A 25,218-nucleotide genomic window follows, 5' to 3' on the forward strand; every position below is an offset into this window, starting at 1 on the left:
TATATTTTGGAACCTAAAATTTACTCATCACGGATTTAAAAGTCAATTCGAAAGTCTACCAAGGAACTTGGAACCAGCCAATTTCTTTTCTTTTCTTTTCTTTTTTTATTTTTAGTAATCAAAATGAAAATTCCCCATTTGTTAATAATAACAATTCATAAATGATGAACACAGAAAATAAATAAACAATTAAAAATTCAAAACATGTAATATAAAACTTAAATTATAAAACTGTAGTCCTCGTCCTGAAAATTTGGCCGTTAGCAACTAATTGAAGCATAAATTTTTCGTAAATTCAAAAGACAAGAAGTGTTGGTCAAATAAAGCGAATAATTAAAAATTTTGAACTTACACTTTTTCTTTTGTGGCAAAAAGTTAGCTCTACTTTTGCTTTTCATCATTACCGATTCTTTAAAAAATTATTCGATTAAGTGAACAAATTGCACCTGATAAAGACATTTATTCAAGTATATTTTTAATGATTATCATTTATATATGTGATTTTTAAAAAAAAATTAAATGAAATTGAACACTATAGCTTTGTTTCCTTTTAATAAAATGGCTAGACTTGCATGTGCACATGAAAACATCTTGGAGGATTTGATTTTTGTTTTAATTACCTAAGAAATTGTTAGATGTGGTTAAATATATCCATGCGCATGAAATAACCTATAAATGAAGGTCATAAAATTGTCCACTTCCGGTTCTCAATCCGGTTTCCACCCGGGAACTATGAATCGGACCGAATCTCAACAAAACCTGACATGGAACTGATTTTCACCAGTCCAACTCTTTGATTTTGGGTTCTATTTTAATTTTTGATTCTACCCTAATCATGTGGAACTCATTATCTAAAGAGAATGCAACCAACAATCCATACTAACCCCATATGGTATGCAATGTCATTGCACTGGCTCGATACAGCGTTGTGGGCAACGAAATTCACAAGAGTGCGCCTGTCAAAGAAACAATCTTTTGAAACCAAGATGTCTCCATTTGCTACCTTGATATTGTCACCACAAAAGACAAGAACATAAAGTCCTTTCCTCCTCAGCGTATATTGTAAACGACCCTAAGCACTACTACGCTACTAGTAGTCAGAACGGGGAAAACGCTGGTCAATATAAAGGCGCCAGACTCCAATGTTTTGCAGCGCAGAGAAGGGAAAATCATATGAACCATCAAGTCACAATCAAATACGTCAAACATCTCATCAAACATTTTACCTATGAGGTGCCGCTACTAGCCAATTATAGCTTAACATCATAATTTATGTGAGGTAAAAAACAGACAGCAACCCACCACCAGTAGTAGATACTGGAAAAATCATCCGGAGACTGTTACATTAAAGATTGTAACACCATGACACTCCTAGCCACTATAGGAATCATGTACTGGGTTCAGTGACTTTCCTTCTTCTCGGCTTCATCTTCATGTTTTGCAGCTGCTCCTGCCTCACCAGCACTTGACTCGCCTGGCTTTGCAACTTCTGGATAAGATAAGACCACACACAAACATTCATCCATGAGTAAAAGCAGCCAACAGAGAATAATATGAAAATGACCAGAAAGGTCTCTGAAAACACTGATTGACGTTGCAGAAACTGTGTATGGAGAACAGGGTTATACAAATCTTCCTGTATGCATCTTCCAGGGTTTCTAGTCTCAACTTCATTAATCATCAAAACAAATCTGACAATAGAACAATGGCAATTCTATGTCCATAAAAGAGAACATCATACCTTCATCATCACTATCTTCATAGTCCTCAGACATTTCAGGCATCCCAGGCATCCCAGGCATTCCAGGCATTCCAGGCATCCCAGGCATTCCAGGCATTCCAGGCATCCCAGGCATCCCAGGCATGTCATCACCCATTCCCATCCCGCCAAATTTCTGAAAATTGCAATTAGAAATTATTAGAAAGAAACAAAGTCGATTGAGATCTACCACACAAAAATCACAATGTCAAAAACATCCTACCGAGAAGTCCATGCCCCCAAGATCCAAGTCACCCATACCACCTATATTCACAAACAATCAAAACATCAGTATATACCAACTTGAACCCATCATATATAAGTGAACAAAGCATCTATGAATTTATACCGGTGTCTTCATCTTCATCCACCCATTTGTCCCAGTCTACTTTGACATAGTGAGGGAGCTTGCCATCTCCTCGCAACAGCTTCTTCCACCATTCTTTCTCTGCCTTCTCCAAAATGCAGAAGATGTTCCTTACTCCAATATTGATTTTACTCTCCTGGATAAGAAGATTGAAAAAATAGCACATAAGTAGCAACAATAACATTATTTCATAGCTCGCCATCCCAATATCTGACAGTTAACACAATTCACCTCATAAACTAACCAAGGAAGCTTCCAATATAGAAAACAAGTGCGACCGGAAAAGAGAGAGAGAGAGAGAGAGAGAAATTTGATCGCTCAAGTATTAAAAGGTAATTTCTGTCAACCGACAACGGCAAAAGAAAATTGTAGTACACTAAAGCAGCTTAACATGGGAACCATTAAAAGGTTGAGCTATAGGCAGCATCCATATAACGGCCACATTTGAATTAAATGCCGAAACAGATGCATAAGAACATAGGCCAGGTATATAATGGAAAATGCATTATATAAATGGAACTTATGGCCTCCTTACCTCCACATTAACCTTATCAAAAAGCTCCAGCTTCAGCTCATAAGGATGGTTTTCTGCTCCAGCCTTAGCAGAAAAGGTGAAAATGCCATCTGGCTCGAGATTGACCTTCGCATCTTTTGCATCTGGCAGAAGCACCGTAAGAAAGACCTTGTCTTTCCTCTGTGCCCACTTCAATTCCGGATGCCGACTACAAGGTTTCAACTAACTATAAGTTAGAGGCCAATCAAAGAAAAGGAAAAACAGAAAAATTCCAACAACTCGTACACAGGACACGGATCCAACATAAGGGAGTCAACCCAATCCCCAAAGCCGCATGTTATAGGCAATAACCCCCCAACAGGCAGATTCAATTACACCTGCGACGTCCATAGCTCTGATGGGGAAAATTCTTAGCACACGCAATCAGCGCAGACATCCAGAAGCAGTACCACTCCCTCCAAAAAATTCTACTGCTACAGAGCAAAGTAACTACAATTCCCATTTTACCAAGTACAAAATGCCTACCCATATCATTGCTAGGTTTTCGAAGGAAAACAAAAGAAACACAAAACCCTGTTCTCAAAGCAACCTACTGCTTCAGAGCAAATTAATCACCTTTCCCATTTTACCAAATACAGCCGCCCACCCAGAATTCCATACCGTCCGTCGAGTCCATAAAGAAAAATGAGAAAAAAAAAAAAAAAAAGAAACTTTTTTTTTTCTCAAGAAACAACACGTTCAGTCAAAAAGCCCTAATTAATTTCCCTCCTCACTCCAGCTCAATCCACAACCAAACCAGCGAACGACAATCGAAAAGGCAGACACAGAACCCGACCCTCTAATCACACCGGGTCAGACCACCAGCCGAATCGCGACGCGTTTCGGCTAGAGCCGCAACCAAAGAAAAATCTACAAGGCGCGCGCTCCGAACATGAGGTTAACCAAGAAGGAAATGCCGAGGACGGACGCAAGAGAGAGAGGGAGAGAGAGGAGCAGAAGAAGAAGGAGGAGCTTACTTCATGGTTGACCCGAAATGGAAAGCCCCGAAAAATATCTATCGGGGAGAAAAAACCAAACCCTAGCAGGAGCAGCGCAGTGATGGAGCTGCAGGCGTCGTCACTTCCTTTTCTCTCTGCCCTCTCCCTCTCCCCTCGGTGTGCCCTTTATGCCCTGCGCACGCAAACTTCTAGTACTTTCTCAAACGCACTGGGCTCGCTAGGGAACCCAACCGACGGTCCCCGTCCCCTCCCGGCTGGAATCCAACGGCCTGAATCAGCCGCCGCTCTCCAGTTTCCAAAAGATAGACCTGGCGCCGTCGGTTTGGGCCCTTTGTGGGCCCGCTGGATCTGGGCCTTGAAAGAGGTAGCCTCCGCATTCGATTTTGATTTGAAGATCAGGTCTAAATTTCATCGTGATTTCTTTCTCTAAGCAAAAATAATAATAATAAAATTTAAAAAAAAAAATTGGGTCATATGTGTATTTCCTGTAAAAATTTAAATTGATGAATCATAAGGAAAAAAAAAAAAAATGAGTGTGATGGCTGGACGGCTATCGAAACTCTCCTTATGCCATGAAAGAAGCGTGTGAATGCTCATAATCATATGCCATTAGCTAGTCATTGCAAGCGCAGCCATCGTCGAACCGCTTGCTATTCGAGATGAACAATGCTATTTATACCATGACTAGGCAGAAGAGCGGGGTACAGGAAGCAGGCCGTCGTGAATGGCCGATAAGTATTTGTCTCGTCATATGGTATGCCAATTTGGCGGGCCGTTGCGAATGCGGCCCGGCGTTGCTACGTTAAGATTTGGGGGGAGGAAAAGGATTGGGATGTGGGAGGGCTTTTGGGTAGGCACAGGAGAACGTGGAAACCCAACGAGCATGAAAGCCCAAATACTTCATTGAACTGGGCTACAACTTGTCTAATCGTGGTCTAAGCAGACTCAGTTGATGTCGTAATTGGACTTGATTTGATGATATGGTGCGCGAACAATGCATGTAATAAGGCCTGTGTGAACAATCCTATCGATGAGAGATGTAAATAATACTTAGACAAATATATGGCGCACACCATTTTTTTTTTTTTATTTCAAGTAGGAATAGATCTGTCAAAATGGGTCTTACACCCATTTCTTAATATATACAATAGGCTAAGTTGTTTTATGGGTTTGTAATAACTAAATGGGTTATAAATAAGTTTAGATATGATATGGATGTTAAATGGGTGGTGAATAGGTTTATAACTTACGTGGACCCAACCCACTTAAATGCCTTTCTTCATTCTCATTTACCCTCACTTGAACTCAAGCTCACTTACTCGCACTTTCATCTTAATTTAGTTATAACTTTATCTAGATTAGACAGAATATGGAAGTATTTTATGTATATGGGTTAGGTCAAGTCGGATATGGGCTAGGTATGCATTTGCATTACATGGAAAAATGGGTCCAAAATGGGCTAAATGGGTCTATTTGGGTTGAATCATTCTTTAGCCGACCTAACTCACCCGTTTGACAAGTCTAGCAACATATGTACAAGTACAAAAATAAGGTCAAATTAGATGTCAATGGCTGCGTTTGGTTCGGCATTTGCAATGGGCTTTGAGTCCAATGCAAATGCCGAAAGCCCAAAGCTACTTGGGAAAAATGCAATAGTGTTTGGTAAAAAAATTTTGCAAATGAGCTTTGTATTGAATGTGTGTTTGGTAAGAAAAACATTTGCAATGAACTTTTGATGGGTATAATGTGTATATATATATTTTTTCTTTTCTTTTCTTTTCTTTTTTTTTTTTTTTTTGAAAAATCGGCTAAACCCTTCGCCCGGCGAAGGCTGTGGCTCGCCGGCGAGCCGAGATCCGGCGCCGGCGGCTGTCGCCGAGGTCGCCGAGGTCGGGCGACCTCCGTGAGGGTCGCGCGACCCAACCGAGGGCCACGGAGGTCGCGCGATGTCGGGCGACCGCCGCCCCGGGTCTCGCGGCCGCGGGCGAGGGTCGCGCGACCCAGCCCGAGGGCCGGAGGTCGCTCGACCTCGGGCGACCCAGCCGAGGGTCGCCGGAGGTCGCCCGACCTCGCGCGACCAGGCGACCGCCGCCCGGGTCTCGCGGCCGCAGGCGAGGGTCGCGCGACCTAGGCAAGCAATCGCCCGGGTCGCGCGGCCCCAGGTCGAGCGACCCTCGCCGAGGGTCGCCCGAGGTCGGGCGACCTTAGCCGACGTCCGCCGGCGCTTGATCTAGCTCGCCGGCGGCCGTCGCCGCCCTCGCCCGGTCCTAGCGAAGGTGCTCCTTTCATTTAAAAAAAAATATAAATACGGGGACAATAATGGAAATATGAAAAATCAATGAGGGTAGTTTATGAAAGAAAAAAATGTTTTCAGCATTTCCAAGGACTCCACTTTCATTTGAAAGCTCCTTGGGAGGGTTGCCAAACACCCTCTCTTTGGCTGAAGGGGCTTTGGGGGCCGGATGGGCTTTCTAAATGCCCATCCAAACGCACCCAATCTACCATCTAGTTTTGATTTTTCTTATTTTGGCTCTATCTTCTCTATTCATTATCAAAACAAGTTAAGCCAAAGAGAAACAAACGATGAATTAAATCAGAAAACGTCAAATTAGAAAGGAGTTTCGTTTGCCAATCTCTCTCTATCTCGATCTCGATCTCGACGTGAAGTGGTCGGCGGTGGTCGACCCTGGTGGATTTGAGTGATCAATTATTGTGGATCTACACGCGGAGGGAGAGATAGGAGGAGGAGGAGTTGTGGCGGAGGTGGCGGCGGCGGCGGTACAATCACGGTGGTTGTGACAACAAGGAGGCGGTGGCAAAACCGTCGGAGGAGGTCGTGGCAGCAGCACGATGCCACGATCACAGTAGCTGTGACAACAAGGAGGCAGTGGCAAAAACCGTAGGCACTACTATCTACCATAGCCCACCCTATCCAAGGAAAAGCTTAATTGCACAAACTGTACGATTCGCATGATATAACAATTTTATGAAAGTGCAAGAGTGAAAATCAGGTTTATGTACTTCTTTTAGGCACCAATAAAGGTCTTGCTAATTTTTATTCAGATTAATACATATAACAAAATTATCTTACACTAATTCTTTTTACTATTAAAAACCTCAAACTAGTATACTTATGACAAATTTATTCTTCATTAATTTTAGTTAAATTTTACTATCAAATTAATGAACTAAACGACATATGGTAGTAGACGGGCGTACTAATTTGAAGTTTTATCCTCCATTTATCAAAGGTATATTAGTTTGTAGTTTTCATGATATTAATCTAATTTAACGGAAACTAATAAGAAGTAAATTTCTCATAAATTGATCAGTTTTGTCATAAGTGTACCGATTTAAAATTATCAATAATCAAAAAGTTAATTTAGAATAAACTTCTCGCATGTGGATCAGTTTTGATTTTTCGTCGAATTAACCTTTTTATTGCCGCGATCGATTTGAGGTAGCATGACAAATCTGGTCAACATTTTCTTCTTTTGAATTTCAAAGCGCAGGAGCATATTACCCGCAAGAAACCACACAAGCATGAGCATATGTCCTCAAACATGCGCGAAAACGACGCATCACCCACATACGTACCACGCAAAGCATAGGACGTTGATGTTAGGTGCGGAACTGTGGGTGGTCCGGCACGGCAACATCGATGACGTGGTGAACCAAACCACGCATACTAAAGGGCATAAGGACTCGAAGCAATTAAGATTCGTAATGAACTCCGCGACACCCGCATGCATGTGCATCCGGACAAAGCAAACGGCCCGGCCACCAGCGAAAACGAGCCTCTCGATCGCAACCGATTCAGATTCACTTATATTTGATCAAGAACGTGGTGGGATTGCGAAGCTTGTGATGGAAATCGAATGGCCGGGCCAGCGACGAAAATCTTGTGGAAGAGGACGTTTTGTATGGTCTCTCTTTTTGCGCTTCGCTACGTTTGTTTTCCTTCGACGACAGGGAGGGGGGGCATCGCCGACTGGTCCCAACCCATGCAAAGTGCCTGCGAAGAATTTTGTCCTTTCGGAATAAAAGAGCAACACAACGAAAGACTTGAGTGACGCGGTACCTGACGCTACTCCCCACTTCTTTTATGTGGTCAAAGACAAAACCAGGATCTGGGTATATTACGTCGTATTTCCGATGGTGATCTGCTAATAATGCAACTTAGACGTCATGTGTGACGTCTGTGCAGTGTTTATATGCGTGGATCTGTACGTTGCGAGCGAATTTTCTACGATGGAAATGTTCGCTCGACTTTAAGACACTCAGATTTGTCATTTTGTTAGGCTAGAAAAAAAAGAGGAAGACACCACCGGCCGTGATAGCTCCGTCGCTCGGTAGGCTTCTGTGATCCTTTACGAGAGAGGTGAGGAGTTCGAATCTCTTGCAACGCAAGGAGGCTAGTGGAGTTACTTGGTGACTTACCCGGTGGCATGGGAGGGTGGTTTTCTTATATTGCTTCCATATTCTTTCCGCCGGCTGTCGGTTTATGGGATTTCCTGAGTCATCAAAAAAATAAAAAAAAGGAAGACTATGGACTTTTCATGGAAAGAATCTATTTTACTAGTAGAGTTTGATGGTTGGCCAGTTGGGTCGGTCCTATATAAAAGAATCTCATGAGTCATTTTATTGGATTAGCCTCTCTCTTCTTCTTCTTTTTCTCATTTCGAAAATATTTTTCGAATTCGAATTTTCTACCAAGAGCAATGCCACCTTATACAAATAATTGAATATCATATTAGGTAGTGCAATATTTCAAGAGCCCGGATAACAGGGCTTCCTCGTCATTGAAAGCAAAGGCTAGGTCTCTTCTGGGAACACATGCCGTCGATCAATCCGAATCTCATACACGATAAACAGTAGCAAGCAACCTATTAAGGAAAATCAATGACATTCACAAGTGGTGTCCACAATTAAGATCTCGGTACCGATTCATCTTCCACGATTATTTTTCTCTATCGCATCGGCTTGCTATTGAAAGCTAGACATTGATGAACAGCTCGGTCCGGCGGGAGGGCAGATGAGCAAAGCTTGGACAAGGATCGCACGAACCTGGAATATTCCGAGCTGCCCATGATTCACTAATTGCGGTCGCTTGATTGATGGAAGTGAAGACAGGAGTGTCGGGCTTTACCCGTTGGATCACGTAAACGATTCTTATTGTGCTCGCGGCCACGCACAAAGCGACAAAAGCTTCTTGACCCGATACTGTTGCATTTAGAAATCGCACCAGTAATAAATATATGTTGAGAAAATTATCAAAAATAAGAATTTTATTTTTTTAAATCGTATTGAACAGAAGGAACCAAATTTCCACCACGTGCTACGCTAGCCTTGGAAATATCAAGAAACCAAAGAAAAAACAAGAGGCTGTAGCCCTATTGTCTTCTGCTCCCTTGGAAATCGCACTAAAACGGTGACCCTATTATACAATCCAAACTATTGGTCCAATCGATGGGATTTCGAAAATTCATGGAACCTACAAAGTTTGACATTGCTTTTATACTGTGATTTGTTCTATGCATCACATTGTTGTAATGAGAATTTTTATGATCTTTAAAATGAACAAGTTCACTGATTGTGACATGTCGTATTCACATCATATATATATATTTTGCTTTGTGATTTTGATACAGAAAATCATGGTAGATGAAAATTGAATAGAAAATTTTAAATGGTAAATACAATCCAAACTATTGGCCCGATCAATTGGATTTTGAGAATTCGTGGGACCTATAGAGTTTGATGCAGTTTTTTTTTTTTTTTTTTTTTTATCATGATTTGTTATGTCCATTGCATGATTGTAATGAGAATTGTCATGATCCTTAGAAGGAGCTAGCTTACCAACTGTGACTGACAATATATGTATTTTGTTTTGTGATTTTGATATAGAGAATCACAATAGATGAAATTAAAAAGAAAATGATTAATACTCTAAAAACCCCCAAACTGATACACATGTGACAAATTTATTCAAAATTATTTTTTTTACCATGAAAAATCTCAAACCGGTACACCTGTGACAAATTTACCCCGACTGACCATAAAAAATCATAAACCGGTATATTTATGATAAATTTACCCTAAAATAATTTATTTGACTGCAAAAAACCCAAAAATAGTAAATTTGTGACAAATATAACCTCCGCTAAATTGGATTAATATCACAAAAAAATTTAAAAAATTGTAAACTATGGCAAATGGAGCGTAAAATCCCAAGTTTGTATACCCGTCAACTATCACATGTCATTTCATTTAATAATTTGATAATAAAATTTAATGAAAACTAACATAAAGTAAATTTGTCACAAATGTACCCGTTTGGGGTAAATTTGTGAAAGGTATACCAGTTTGGGGTTTTTGGTAGTCAAAAAAATAGTTTGTGGTAAATTTGTCACAAGTATACCAGTTTAAGGTTTTTTAGGATATTAATCCAAAAGAAAAATTTTAATGGTAGCCATATGATACAATTCAAATTTTAGGATTAGCCAATCAGATCTCAAAGGTTTGTGAAACCTACGTTAAGTCCCATTAAAAACATAAGTTTTGTGCTATCTTTATATTGTGATTTATTTTGCCCATTACATCTCACTTGTGAACTAAGTTAATGCAAAATTTTCTCGAGTGAGGCCGACATACATAATAACGCAGTGAGCACTTTTATGGTGCTTCAAATGAGCAATCCCCCCATTGTGATGCGTCATATTCATATCACATTAGGAGTAAGCATGGTTTCAGGGTAAAACCTGGAACTTAAGAACCGAACTTGTGGAAACCTATAAGTTCTAGATTCCAAGGTATATATGGTAGCTTTTAGGTTCCAAAAATTGATGAACTTATTTTGATAGGTAGGTTATAGGTTCTTAGTTGAAGGAACTTAGATCCTATAACCTAGAACCTACAATAAGTTTCAATATTTTTCTTAGTCCATGTATTCACACGATCTTGTGATATTTCATGTCATTCAATGGTGAGTGTATAATATGAAAACACTAGTCTGAGTTTTCATTTTATAACTAAGATTCTTATTCTATTGATGTTCATATTTTTCGTATATCTTCATACTAAGTAAATTATAGCAGCAAATAGCGATAAGGTTCTAATTTATTGCAATCATTCAATTAATAACAAAGGTAGAACCTAGCTAGACCTTAGAATGTGTGATAGGGCAGGTTCCATATTCTAAGATATGTAGGGTAGGTTCTAGATTCTAAAAAATGAGGAACATGTTCTAATTAATAGGTTCTTGATTCCAAGTGGAATTTGTACGAAACTTGAAATCACTCACCTTTATGTCATGTTACGAGTATATTGTTGTGGTTTTGATACAAAGCATCATAATAGACAAATAAAAACAGAATGAAAATCAATGATTGAGATCTAGTCTTTTGTGATTAAATGAGTCGTAGTTCTTTTAAAGAAATAGTCTTTTCAAAAAAGGAATATTGTGATATTCATATAGACCTCAATCTTTGGATGGACGACATCTATCACATATGAAAAAATCATTAAGGCACTCACCTAGATGTTAAAAGAGCTTGCTCAATCCTTATACCTTATGATCTTGAATTCAATTTAGGAGTACCCAGGAGTCAAATCATGAATACACCAAGTTGATATTGAGAAGCACGCCCTTCAGTTCGTTTGAGAAGGTGGTCTAATTGAGGTGTAGACATCGCTTAACATGATATATATAAAACGGGGTATTCGGCCACTTCTAACTTTCATAAGAGATCATATGATGCACACATGATATTTCAAATGCTTTGAGCAATAAAGAACGTCACAATACGTTTGCCACAAAATTTAGATGGAGCAAAAATCAAACCCATATTAGGCAGGCCCTTAAATTGCACGAGATTTCATTAGCCCAACCAAGACAAAAAAAAATTAGAGGGTTAGAGCATGTCTACTCTGGGAAGGCTAATGAAACGATGAAACGCGAGTGGACGAATTCAACGCTCGTGGAAGAAAGTCCGTGAAAAGAAGATTCCGAGAAATTCATCTCGTGATTTAACCTGTCTAAAAACAACGTAGACTTGCGGAGGGTCTTGGTCTTTCTCGATAAGCGTAAGAACTTCACCTCACCATCGTTTGTCGCAAGCATATCAAATCAAACTTCATTATTTCTATGCCCTCGAAATTTGCTTGGGGAGAAAGAAATGAAGGGTTGTCACTGTCGAAGGAAAGAAACAACATCCTTAGCCACTTTCCATGTTGAATACATGAAAAATTACCCAAATAATTTTAAATTTAATATACGGATGTCAATTCAATAAAAAAAAAATTCAATTTTATCAATTTAATTCTGGACCTTTGATCACCCTTACATCAACTAATCTCGTCAGAAATTGGATGTGTGCATGCAATTCAAATCTTTTATGTCATTGAACATACAATTCAAAGGTTGGCGATATAATAATTGCGTACAGGCGTATACAAGAGCGGCGGCGGGCCCTTCACCACTAGTTTTTTTTCTAATGCAACGATCAACGAAATTAATATCAAATGGTCCCGTGTTAATTGCACTAGAAAAAGAGGAAGACTTGTCGTTGGTCCTCGTGATTATTGATATAATCAAAGGGACAATGAAATCCATTCATGTCTTGTCGCTGACTAGTTTGGATAGGCGTGGTGAGCAAGGATCTCCTCCGGCTCCACTGAATATTAGAAGGCAAGTCGCCCACTTCATATGTTTTCTTGTTGGTTTTTGGACAAGCAAAATTGTTTTTTTCTTTTCTCTTTTTTTGCCAAACTATATATGTTTAGTTAGATTACCAGACATTCATTCACCTCTTAGGAATAAATCGGATTGGACCAAAAAAAAGAAGGAATAAATTGGAGGACTTTGTGTTTTTATTTCATTTTTTTTCCGATACAACAGTATCGCACTCTACAACAGTAAATCGGATATTCAAAAAAGTGTTGAATGGCTTATTATAGGTAAAACAACAAATAGGAAAAGGAAACATTTGTAGTTTATTCAAATTGATCAAATGAACAATTGAGATGCGTTTTCCAATTGATGTGTTGAGAAATTAATCCAATCAAATTACGGGTGTTTGTGACTATTTTAACATATGGAAAAGACATCACTTTATCGCCAAAATTTAAAGTAGGAATAAGTGTAGTAAATTTTTTAAAATTTGTTGTGAAAATGCGATTAAATCATAAAACTTTTAAAAGTGCAATTAAAATCCTAAAACTTATTAAAATTTTGTAATCATGTTATTCCATTAACTTTGTCCAATTTGACCAAAAAAAATGCTGACATGGCTTTTTATTATTATTTTCTCTCTCCTACGTGGCGCTAAGACTAGCTAAAGTGCTAAGTAGGTGTCGTTTTGATCAAAACCTCAAATTTTAACCTAAATTTTAGTTAAATTAGATTAAGTTTTTTTTTTCAAAAAAAACTTAAATTTTTAAAAAAGAATAATTAAAAAAATACAGACAGCGGTGACCACCGCCCCATCGCCTACACCCGGTGACCCTCGCCCATATCCAGGAGAAGTTCTTCCCTATGACAACCCTAGTGAAAATTTCACGTATTCCATTTTTGTTTAAAAAGAATAGGTCGTAGTGCTGGAGCGGTGTAGGCATCACAAAATTTAAATTAAGTTAAAAACAAGTGGTAAAATTCAAGTTTGACACCATACTTATTATCTTAAAATATGAGGATTTCAATCCTTTATTCCTTGTTAGACAAGCAATCCCAAGCCAATCATAATTAACTAGACACTCAACGTGCTCTCTCTCTCTCTCACGTAATCTGATTAAGAGGTGTGACCTTGCAAATTATTATACTATAACTTTTCTCAATTTAAGATTCTGCATGAGTAACCCTATTTTACCAGATAAATAATATTTGTCGAATTTTAAAGAAGCAAAATTCTCTCTCCTTTTTTGTCAAATTAAATATTTGCAGTTTGGCCACACGAAATTCCTTCCTAATTTGAGTTCCTGAAAGTCACCTCTTAGGAGTAACTTGGAGTCGCGAATCTTGCATTTCTCCTTCACGTGTTGATTGACGGAGTTACACAATTGCTAGTGTCCGAAGATTTATGTGCTTTGATGACTAGCTGATGTGATTGTGCACTCGAAAGAGTCACGTATTCAAAGACACCAAATGCCCTTTCATAAGAAAATTGTAGAGAAGAGGACAAAAAAAAAAAAAACTTCTTGATTGATGTGATAAAAAGTTATAATCATATGGTTTTATCGAAATACGTTCATGATAGAGATGATCATTGAGCAGATTCGAGCTAGGTTTTTCTATTCATATCATGAAAATTTACGATGAATTTTTTGGGACATGATTTTTTCACGAGAGATTTTCATTCAAACCCATTCATTTAACTCTACAACCTAGACAGGTTGCTCATTCATTGATCATGACCGATGAGAAGTTAGTCTAATCATCTCTTCTCCTTTTTTTGTCTTATGTGCGCAGCGCCAAAGCTCCTAAGCCTCCTATAGTCAATTCGCTACGTGCTACTCTTCTCGAGATTCGATCTCGGGGACGACGGCGTTCCAATTTAGCAAGGGAGCGTCGGCCTCTAGTCACGTGGACCCAAGATCCTATTCGTTTAAATTAAACCAAAGTTCCTAACCAGAGAAGAATATTCGCAAGGCTCCCCCCGAACAGTCAAACGTACAAAGAGACCGAAGGGCAATGATGCGCGACAGGACAAGCCGCGGGCATGGGCCATGGGGCCGCGTTTCCTCTTCCACTTCAACATGCAAAAATTCGCAGCCCCGATTTGACCACGTACGCCGACGCGCATCCGAGCACGTCGCCCCCCGACTTGCTCCCGCCCCCGCTGCTTGGTCCAGATCTCGCCACGCCTGCTTGCGTACGCAAATGAAAGACAGACTCTCTCACGATTTATTTATATAACAGGAAAAATGGGACAAAAATTAGATTATACCCATCATGACATATTTATTGACGTTGTTTTCTTGTGTCGTAAATTCCAAACTACGCCCACTGAACACATTTATCTTAAGACTTTTTCTTCTAGCAATGAAAACATAAAAAAATATATGCATATGCGACACATTTATTTTCTGTTAAAGATTCATTAAATTTTCAGTCAAAATAATATCATCTTTATTTTGCTTGAGACACATAGGCATCATGCCAACACTATTTTCTTTCCGACACACAAATATGAAGATTTTTAATAGTTCTTATAAACAAATTTTATACGAAAGGTACATGTGTCACATAAATATAAATTTAAAATGTTATGTGTACAAAAAATATTTAAATTGAACATGTTACGGTGAATATATTTAGGGATTTTTGTGGCTTTTATCCTCATACATAATGCTAGGGTTATCATTAGCTTAATTGGCTAATATTGTGTCTTTAAGATGGATAGGTTTTCACTTGGGGAACTTAATCAGATCGATGGCCCTCGTGGACTCGGAGAGTATCATTGATTAACCATAGAATTTCGCATCTGGAATGCGACTAGAGTTGATCTTTTGGCAAATTGAAACCACAACCTTTAAACATTAGAGTTAATGCTTCCTAATTTAAGTCGATCCTTTTGTTTTACTTAAGTTGGTATAATCATGATGATACCAACAATCATCTTTGTGAGTCGAGGCTAGCCATTATGACTATAGGAGCATTGTGAGCGCAAAGTACTTACTGCACATTTCGAAAAGCACGCGCTCATTTTCGCGATTGGACCGTCGTTAAGAATACCAACTAACGCAATCACGCCGAACGTTGATTTTTCACCAAGGAGATGGAACCATTTACATGTGATATCCCAGGAAAGCCTAACTGTCTTAACATGGGAGCGGGCAATAGCGGTCGCTCCGCGGGAAAAGTTACTCCCACCGCCGCACCAGAAAGTGCACCCACGCGATGACACGGCACGTGGGATTTAGGTTGGCTCTTAATGAGCATCCCGCCAATCTTGACCGACACGTGACTTCTCATGTGCGAATCGAACACCGCTACATTGCTGCCCCGCCTTGTTGGATCTCTCTTTTTTCTTTTTTTCTTTTTCTTTAACTTAATAAAAATCTCTTACTCGATTTTATAATCGGTGGAAAACGAAAAATAATTTCTCCCTTTCACACTAATCCCGCTGTCCACCGTGGAAAATTTTCGACATGAATTCACTTTTGAGAATAGAAAAATTGTATATCTGATGTTGAAATACTTCATTCCGGCGTCGCTCATGGTAAAAAATAAATTTCGATCTTAAAAGTAACTTTAGTTTTATTTTAATTAGTTATTGATGATCAGGATATTCACAGACATATGTTATCTGGCAAAATTCATAAAAGCTAAGCATCATATCTCAGCCTTTCCCTTTGTTACATTCCCATTTTTTCACACACTATACCATTCTCGTCTTGCCGTATACACGGGAGTTAATAATCCACACGGGAGTTAATAACCTGCTCTAATTTCTGCCTGCATCCCTCTGTTTTCTCTGTTTCTCTGACCATGGCGTCTGGAAAATTCAACACCGTCCGCTTCGCTGATGTCAGTTGGACCAAACAATGCCCGTCGCCTCTGTCTTCTGCATATATTGTGCTCATGCACAACTCATTCTCCTAACGCAATCTCTCCTCCTCCCTCCCTCTCCCTCTCCGCGTGCTTATGCGCGTGTCTTCTTCTGTAGCAGCTTGATGCCACATGAGACGAGCAGGAGCAGGAGCAGGAGCAGGAGCAGGAGTTGCACGCCCCTGACCTGAACCGGCGGATTCCGACACGTCCCCCGCCGCTCGCCGCCGTTTCTCTTGTCGTTTCGGAGGCCGTGGCCTTCTCTTCCTCGAGGTGCGATACACGCTGAACCCGAAATGAATTCAACCTCTCTCTGTCTCTCTCTGTCTCTCTCGTTTTGTTTTTCTATTATCATCATGCTGCTCTCCACGTAAATGCTTTGTAACTTTAAACCCTTTTTTATGTTTTTTTCCAACATTCAACAGTGCGCGTAGACTATTAGTTACATCGTCTGGACATGGCGAGTCTTGCGTTCGGAATTCTCTTCCTGCTTTCTTGATTGGCAGGGTTAACGTTATCTTATCAGCTCCACTTAATCTACTCATTGTCTTCCGCTTGTTTTGTTGCTATGTTGCCGTTCATCGCCCGACAGGCCGAAGAACGTAATCCACCAGCGAATTTGTAATTTTGTGTTGATGCTTCAACCCTTTTATCATTATGCGGTGATGAAGCGATTAAAGTACTGTTTACTTCCGCTATTGACAAGTAGAGATGATTGAGAGCTGAAAGTTGCAGCTATTTAATCGTCAAAACTACCCGTCTTGGTAGGGGCTAATGAACGTATATAAAGGTTTACGTCAGTGCCGAGCTCATAGCATATCTCAGTTTCTCAAGCCTTCTCTGGTTCTCTGCTTCTCTAGTAGTGTTGTCATATTTCCATAATTTGTATGAGCCGAGGACTGTTTTTGTCTGCTCAACAGAAAGGTGGTCCTGCTTTTTCCCTCGCTTCTTGGCCTTCTAGGACTGTTTTTTCCCTCGTTTCTTCCTGCCTTGTATTTGCCGTCGCATGAATTCTTACTAAATTTCTGAAATAGATTATTTTGCTTTTTCTTCAGAGAGTGGGACTGAGAGATTGATGAGAACTGAGCAAAGAACTTGATTTCGGGCTTTTTTTCTCCTGGAGGCTGTGACAATGTCTTCTGGATCTTGGATTTCTTCCCTCTCTTGTTCAACCTCAGAGATTGTTTCCCCAGAGAACAATGGCTTTGTTTCACTCATACTTCCATGGCTGAAGTTCATCTTCCTCTCCCCATGTCCTCAGAGAGCTCTGCTCTCTTCCATTGACGTTCTCTTCCTATTTGCCCTCCTTGTATTCGCTCTTCTCAAGCTCTTCTCCAGATTCTCCTCCAGGAGTCACTCCATCCCTGACTTCAACAAGCCCTTGATCGGAAACCAAAGAGCTATTCTCAGAACTAGTATTTGGTTCAAGCTCTCTCTGATTGTGACCGTCCTATTAGCATTTTCTTACACAATCATCTGCATCCTTGCCTTCAGCAAGGATGTGGAGTATCCATGGAAGCTGGTGAGTGCTCTCTTTTGGTTGGTTCAGGCCATTACTCATGCAGTTATTGCTATCATGATCATCCATGAGAAGAGGTTTGAAGCGAAGGCTCATCCACTGTCCCTTAGAGCTTACTGGGTGGCGAATTTCCTCATTATCGGTTTATTTGCTATTTCCGGGGTCATCCGGTTCACCTCAGAAGAAGGAACCCCAGATGAGAATTTGAGGTTGGATGACATAGTCTCCATGGTGTCTTTCCCTCTATCTATTGTCCTTCTCCTCGTTGCCATCAGAGGATCCACTGGAATAATGGTGGCCCGAGAATCTAATGGAGAGATGGATGCAGAGTATGAACCGCTTTTGACCAAATCTAATGTGACCGGCTTCACATCGGCTTCGCTCGTGTCCAAGGCCTTTTGGCTTTGGATGAATCCACTTCTGAGTAAAGGTTACAAATCGCCTCTCAAAATAGAGGAAATTCCGTCCTTATCACCGGAGCACAGAGCAGAAAGGATGTCGGAGCTGTTCAAAACGAATTGGCCTAAGCCCCACGAAAAATCAAAGCACCCGGTTCGAACCACATTGGTCCGGTGCTTTTGGAGAGAAATTGCCTTCACGGCCTCTCTCGCAATTGTTAGGCTGTGCGTTATGTATGTAGGGCCTATCCTCATCCAAAGATTTGTCAAATTCACTTCTGGTGAAAGAAGTTCCCCTTATGAAGGTTATTACCTCGTATTGATCCTTCTTGTCTCAAAGTTTGTCGAAGTCTTGACCACCCACCAATTCAACTTCAACTCGCAAAAGCTGGGAATGCTCATCAGGTCGACCCTTATTACTTCGCTCTACAGGAAAGGGTTGAGGTTATCATGCTCAGCTCGCCAATCTCATGGGGTTGGGCAGATTGTGAACTACATGGCAGTCGACGCCCAACAACTTTCGGACATGATGTTACAGTTACATGCCATTTGGTTGATGCCTTTGCAAGTCAGTGTTGCTTTAGTGCTCCTCTACAATTACCTTGGTGGAGCAGTCATAGCATCCGTTGTTGGACTCTTTGGTGTTCTTGTGTTTGTTGTATTCGGAACTCGGCGAAACAACAGATTTCAGCGTAATGTGATGAAGAATCGCGACTTGAGGATGAAAGCAACGAATGAGATGCTCAATTATATGCGTGTGATTAAGTTCCAGGCGTGGGAGGAACACTTCAACAAAAGGATTCAAAGTTTCCGTGAATCGGAGTTTAGTTGGCTCAGCAAGTTCTTGTACTCAGTGTCCGGCAACGTTGTGGTGATGTGGAGCACGCCATTGCTAATATCGACCATCACATTTGGTGCCGCAATCTTCTTGGGAGTTCAGCTTGATGCCGCTACAGTCTTCACTGCCACAACGATTTTCAAAATTTTGCAGGAGCCAATAAGGACCTTCCCACAATCGATGATCTCTCTCTCGCAGGCAATGGTATCCTTGGGAAGGCTGGATCGGTACATGATGAGTAAAGAGTTAGTGGACGATTCCGTGGAAAGAGTGGAGGTCTGTGAAGATGGTGTTGCGGTGGAGGTTAAGGATGGAGTATTTAGCTGGGACGATGAAAATGGAGAGGAAGTCCTGAAAAATGTTACCATGAAGATTAAGAAAGGTCAGGTCACCGCTATTGTCGGGACTGTCGGATCTGGGAAGTCATCTCTCCTGGCATCAGTTCTTGGTGAGATGTACAAGATATCGGGGAGGGTATGGTTTCTGATAAAGCAATAACTGCTTATCTTTTTTAGTGAAACTATGTTGGTTCTGCTTTATGGATTCCAAGACGAGAGTGTTTTTTTTTTTTTTTTAAAGTACTTAAATCAAATGTCAATGTATCATCTGTGGCTTTTCAGGTCAGGATATGTGGTACAACTGCCTATGTTGCTCAAACATCATGGATCCAAAATGGGACTATCCAAGAGAATATCCTATTTGGTTTGCCTATGGACCAAGACAGGTACGTGGAAGTTATCAGAGTCTGCTGCTTAGAGAAGGATCTGGAAATGATGGAGTTTGGAGACCAGACTGAGATTGGAGAGCGCGGCATCAACCTCAGTGGGGGCCAGAAGCAGCGAATTCAGCTGGCAAGAGCTGTTTATCAGGATTGTGATACCTATCTTCTTGATGATGTCTTCAGTGCTGTAGATGCCCATACCGGAACAGAAATATTTAAGGTAATGCAATGATTTAACTCCTCTGTCTTCGCCTGATCATAATGATATCACCAATATAACTAGAACTAGGATGCTCATCTATTATGCTTGTTCCTGATGCAGGAATGTGTTAGAGGAGTCCTTAAGGACAAGACCATTTTACTTGTTACTCACCAGGTTGACTTTTTGCATAATGTCGACCTCATACTGGTGAGTACGCTTTACTAATTTTCCGTGACTCGCAAACATTTATACATGTCTTATTTTTCTTAATTTGGGGTGTGTTCTTTCATAGGTCATGCGAGATGGGAAGATAGTGCAATCAGGAAAGTACAACGAGTTGCTCAACTCTGGCATGGATTTCAAAGCATTAGTGGCAGCCCATGAAACTTCCATGGAGCTTGTGGACGGGCATGCCGCCGCGCAGGCTGAGAATTCCCCAATAAAACAAAGGCCTCAGGCTAATGGCGAGGAAGTCAACGGCGAGAACAAGGCTCTAGACCAAGTCAAGTCCGTTAAGGGAAGTTCGAAGCTCATCAAAGACGAGGAGAGAGAGACTGGTCGAGTCAGCTTGCGCGTGTATAAATTGTACTGCACTGAAGCCTTCGGATGGTGGGGCGTGGTGGCAGTTGTGGTGCTTTCACTTTTATGGCAATCGTCCTTAATGGCCGGAGATTATTGGCTCGCATATGAGACTGCGGAAGAGCGTGCTACTTCGTTCAACCCCTCTTTATTCATTCGCATCTATGCAATCATTGCTGGTGTTTCCGTTGTGGTGATTCTAGTAAGAGCCTTTTCTGTTACCCTTTTGGGGCTGAAGACAGCACAGATCTTCTTCAGTCAAATACTACATAGCATCTTGCACGCCCCAATGTCATTCTTCGACACCACGCCATCGGGAAGAATTTTAACCAGGGTAAGGCTCGGCTGACCCTAATTGGTTCTGTATGTCTTTCAATTGTACATGACGATTTATGTGAAGATTGTCTTAGTGATGGCTGTCATTTTCTGCTCTGCAGGCATCGACTGATCAGACAAATGTTGACATCTTCATTCCTTTTCTCATGGGAATGGCCATTGCCATGTATATCACAGTTCTCGGTATCTTCATCATCACATGTCAATATGCTTGGCCGACTGTCTTCTTGATAATACCACTTGGCTGGCTAAATTTCTGGTACCGGGTATGAATTTTTTCTTTGTAGTCAGCTAATTTTTCACAAATACTTTGAATATACTCAATCTGGGAAGTACAAGCATTCAAGTTCATTCGTTGCTTACCAAACTTGCCACTTGATGGGCCTAATTTAACCTGGCCTACTGAAAAAGAGAGCCAATGATTTCGGTGGTCTCTTCTATGTAAAGATTGCAGTAACGAAATTTGTCGCTTCTTGTTCGCAGGGATACTATCTTTCATCGTCTCGTGAACTGACGCGCCTAGACTCCATCACCAAAGCTCCAGTAATCCATCATTTCTCGGAAAGCATTGCCGGTGTCATGACAGTCCGCTCTTTCAGAAAGCAGGATATGTTCTCTCAAGAGAATGTGAATCGAGTTAATGCAAATCTGAGGATGGATTTCCACAACAATGGATCTAATGAGTGGCTGGGTTTCCGTCTGGAACTGATTGGAAGCTCAATCCTCTGCATTTCTGCTGTGTTCATGGTCTTGTTACCCAGCAGCATCATCAGACCAGGTACAATTTAGGTTACACACGATCACACAAACACTAACCATTTGGCATTAGAACGTTGGTTGTGTCTTGTATTTCAACAAGTCTCTCTTTCCATGCGACGCAAAATCAGCTAGGCGTTCCCTCTTATGATGACCAAAATGACATTAACTCTGCATATCGGATTTACTTTCACCGTTTGTTAAGTGAGCATCTTGTAAATGTCATGGCACTATCTCGTTTAAAGAATTTGATATTCTTGATGACTCTTGATAAATACATTTAATCAGTAGATTCAACTGAAATGAAAACTAAGTCAGTAGATTCAACTGAAATCAAAACTAAGTTATGGACATCTCTAATATGTTGGATTTGTTATTGCCTTTCCGAGCAAACCCTTGATGCATCTCTAGGTTTTGTCATCTGACATCTTCCATATTCTACAGAGAATGTTGGTTTATCTCTCTCCTACGGGATGTCCCTCAATTCCGTCCTCTTCTGGGCCATATATATGAGTTGTTTCGTGGAGAACAGGATGGTCTCCGTTGAGAGGATAAAGCAATTTGCGAACATTCCTTCAGAAGCTACATGGGAAATCAAAGATCGGGTTCCGCCTCCGAACTGGCCTTCTCAGGGCTATGTTGATATCAAAGACTTGCAGGTAACTTGACTTATGGGTATCTTTCAAATGGATTTGTCAGTACAGACATAGTTATGTGTGTTTGTCGATCTTCTAATTTGTTGGCGGTGACTGTTTTTATCCTTTCTGAACGGTGAAGTAATAATCATCTGCAATCTGCAAACAGGTTAGGTATCGGCCAAACACGCCTTTGGTGCTCAAGGGCATTACTCTTAGCATTCAGGGGGGTGACAAGATCGGTATTGTCGGGCGTACAGGGAGCGGCAAGTCCACTCTCATTCAGGTCTTCTTTAGGCTGGTGGAGCCAACAGAAGGGCAGATAATCATAGACGGCATCGACATTTGCACTCTAGGACTTCACGATCTCCGCTCCCGCTTTGGGATCATCCCGCAAGAACCTGTCCTGTTTGAGGGCACTGTAAGGAGCAACGTCGATCCAGTTGGAAAGTACACCGATGAAGAGATATGGAAGGTACGTTTCTGTTTGCTGTAATGAGAAACTGTCCTATTCAATCTTCCCAACGACGTATTGTGCTTTTCATTTTCTTTTTGCATCCTTGCAAATGGACTTACCATTCACATGTGGCTTTGTCAATACCAGAGCCTAGAGAGGTGCCAGCTTAAGGATGTGATCGCTTCCAAACCTGATAAACTCGATTCCATAGGTAACGAAATCGTCTCTGATGAAGATTGCGATGTTGGGATGTTGTTTTTCTTCTTTAGCGGCCGAAGATTTATCTGTATTCATGGAATTTGCAGTGGTTGACAATGGAGACAATTGGAGTGTGGGACAAAGGCAGCTTCTTTGCTTAGGGAGGGTAATGCTGAAGCGCAGCCGCCTCCTGTTCATGGACGAGGCGACCGCTTCCGTCGATTCGCAGACCGACGCCGTGATCCAAAGGATCATCCGGGAGGACTTTGCGACCTGCACGATTATCAGCATTGCTCACAGAATCCCCACCGTCATGGACTGCGATTGCGTCCTAGTCGTCGATGCAGGTGCGACATTCCCTCCTCGAGTCAATATATTTTAGCATAATCCATTATATGTCTAGTCTTTTTTTTCCTTTTCCACTGTTGCAATTGCAGATGCCCTGTAATTTGCTTTACTTGCAGACGTTGTTCACATAGAAGTTTTCTTGTACATTGACAGGAAAAGCAAAGGAATTCGATAAACCTTCGGTGTTGCTCGAAAGGCCGTCACTTTTCGGAGCATTAGTCCAGGAGTATGCGAACCGCTCATCCGGGCTGTGAGAGGTGACAGCATTCATCGCTTGGTTTCCAACAGCTTGCTGGGCTAATCCTCCGAGGGGGAAGATCAATACCGGGGATTTCTCAGGCCCGTGTTCTCGCGATCAACGGTTGTAAGAAAAAAAAAATGTCAAAATTCGACCGTAGAATCGAGTAGTTCTAGCTAGCACCGGCGGAGTAGGAACGCCGGTTATATATCAGGGCAATTCCAGGGCAACGTCCCTTGTTAGATTTAGTACGAGTTACGAGAAGAGAATCCTTACATGACCGTGGAGGGGAAGAAGGTGATACGATAAGATATTCTCATATCTATTGCACAGACGATGCTTTGTATTTTCACATAGATCATTGAACTGATGTTGATGAAAAATGTATTGTTTGGACTCGATTGAAGTCCCTAGCAAGTTCATCCAAGTTTTTCGAGAAAAATTCTGCTTATTTCATTTACTATTATTATTATTTTGCGTTTTCTTGAATGAATTTGCAATTGAATGACTGTTGGATGTTGAGCCTTTTTAACTAAGAGAAGCTGTGGTAAGCATTGCGTTATCCGACAAGTGAATTACTCCTCTTGAGACCGAAGAAAGTGGTGAATCGGCGATAGATTTCTTGAGTGAACCTGGTGTATCTGAATTCAACTCATGTGTCCCATTAGATGAGAAAGGTTGTACTTGAGATCCGAGTGATTCGGGAGTGCATGTGAACCAGGCTCGCTTTCCTCGAGATTGCCCAAAACCGGATCAGAAATGTCAGAATATCAACAGCCGCTATTGAAAGTGAGCTGTATTTGCTTCTACATACATTAGCTCCAACGAAGGACCACCATCTGAAAATGAATAATTACCAAAAAAAAAAAAAAAAAGTTTAAAATCTATTGTAATTATGCCAATTTAGTCTTAAATTTATTTTTTTAGTCAATTGAGTTCTAAATCTTTTGCAATCGTGCGAGTTCGGTTATTCCTACCAAAATTAACTAACCGGTGGCCAATGCCAGTGACAATTTTTTTTAATAATTTTATTTTATTTTTTTGAATTTTGAATTTTTTAATATTTTTTTCTCATTTTTTTCTCCTCTCTCTTTCTTCCTTTGGCTCTGACGATCGACCAAAGGCTCGCTAATCGCTAGACTAAGGTGGCCGGGGCGAGCACACCTCGCCAAATTTGATGAGGGGGGCCTTGCCATTGCTAGGTCTGGTGAGGCGGGCCCTTGTTAGATCTGGTAAGGGCTCGCCTCTCCAAAACTAGTGACAGTAGGGCCCCCTCACCAGATTCAATGGGGTGAGTGCAAGCTCACCCTCGCCCAGCGATGACGAGGTGAGGTTGCCCGGTCATTCGTAGCCAAAGGAAGGAGGAGGAGGAGGAAAAAGGAGAAAAAAGATTAAAAAAATCAAAAAAATAAAACATTATTAAAAAAGTTGTTGCCGACGCTAGCTAGCCAATTATGATTAGAAAAACTAAAGTGACACGATTGCAAAAAAATTTTAAGACTCAATTGGCCAAAAAAAAATTTATGAATAAATTGACATAATTATAATAAGTTTAAGACTTTTTGATAATTTTCTCTATCCGAAAAACTAGTCACCAGCACAAACACATATCTGTACAATACTACCAAGAGAAAACAAAGTATAGAGAGGCATAATTCCGGCGTTCCATTTGGAAGAAGAAGTAAATGTATCTTGCTAATAAATTGTCTATCTCTTCTATTGAATCGTTGGAGAAAATATTAGGTCTTTAGTTATGCTATTTTAGCAAATTTTAAGTCTATTTTCACTGTACGATATTTGTCTCTCGC

At 40.8% G+C, this 25,218-nt stretch overlaps 2 protein-coding genes across 3 annotated transcripts; one reads left to right on the forward strand and one right to left on the reverse strand.

The window, feature by feature from the left end:
• Positions 1 to 1,143: 1,143 nt before the first annotated feature.
• LOC104426754 (uncharacterized protein Os08g0359500) lies at positions 1,144 to 3,814 on the reverse strand. The gene is made up of 6 exons (XM_010039902.3): positions 3,657 to 3,814; positions 2,662 to 2,848; positions 2,109 to 2,262; positions 1,983 to 2,023; positions 1,742 to 1,895; positions 1,144 to 1,489 (listed from the first exon to the last, which is right to left on the reverse strand). Exons 1-6 carry the CDS (start codon positions 3,659 to 3,661, stop codon positions 1,401 to 1,403), a joined length of 630 nt encoding a protein of 209 aa, XP_010038204.1. The 5' UTR covers positions 3,662 to 3,814; the 3' UTR covers positions 1,144 to 1,400.
• A 12,250-nt stretch (positions 3,815 to 16,064) lies between these two features.
• Positions 16,065 to 23,852, forward strand: LOC104426755 (ABC transporter C family member 4). Of its 2 annotated transcripts, none has more exons than XM_010039903.3 (12): positions 16,065 to 16,458; positions 17,241 to 19,414; positions 19,561 to 19,881; positions 19,984 to 20,070; positions 20,156 to 20,776; positions 20,880 to 21,044; positions 21,262 to 21,556; positions 21,979 to 22,193; positions 22,339 to 22,644; positions 22,774 to 22,837; positions 22,932 to 23,171; positions 23,326 to 23,852. In XM_010039903.3, the coding sequence occupies exons 2-12, from the start codon at positions 17,318 to 17,320 to the stop codon at positions 23,424 to 23,426; spliced, it is 4,512 nt and encodes a 1,503-aa protein (XP_010038205.2). In that variant the 5' UTR covers positions 16,065 to 16,458; positions 17,241 to 17,317; the 3' UTR covers positions 23,427 to 23,852. The 2 variants fall into 2 exon arrangements, with proteins under 2 accessions (XP_010038205.2, XP_010038206.2); XM_010039904.3 differs by lacking the exon at positions 16,065 to 16,458 and adding an exon at positions 16,957 to 17,109.
• Positions 23,853 to 25,218: the final 1,366 nt, after the last annotated feature.

Source organism: Eucalyptus grandis, chromosome 11 (assembly GCF_016545825.1).
Source record: "Eucalyptus grandis isolate ANBG69807.140 chromosome 11, ASM1654582v1, whole genome shotgun sequence".
NCBI lineage: Eukaryota > Viridiplantae > Streptophyta > Magnoliopsida > Myrtales > Myrtaceae > Eucalyptus > Eucalyptus grandis.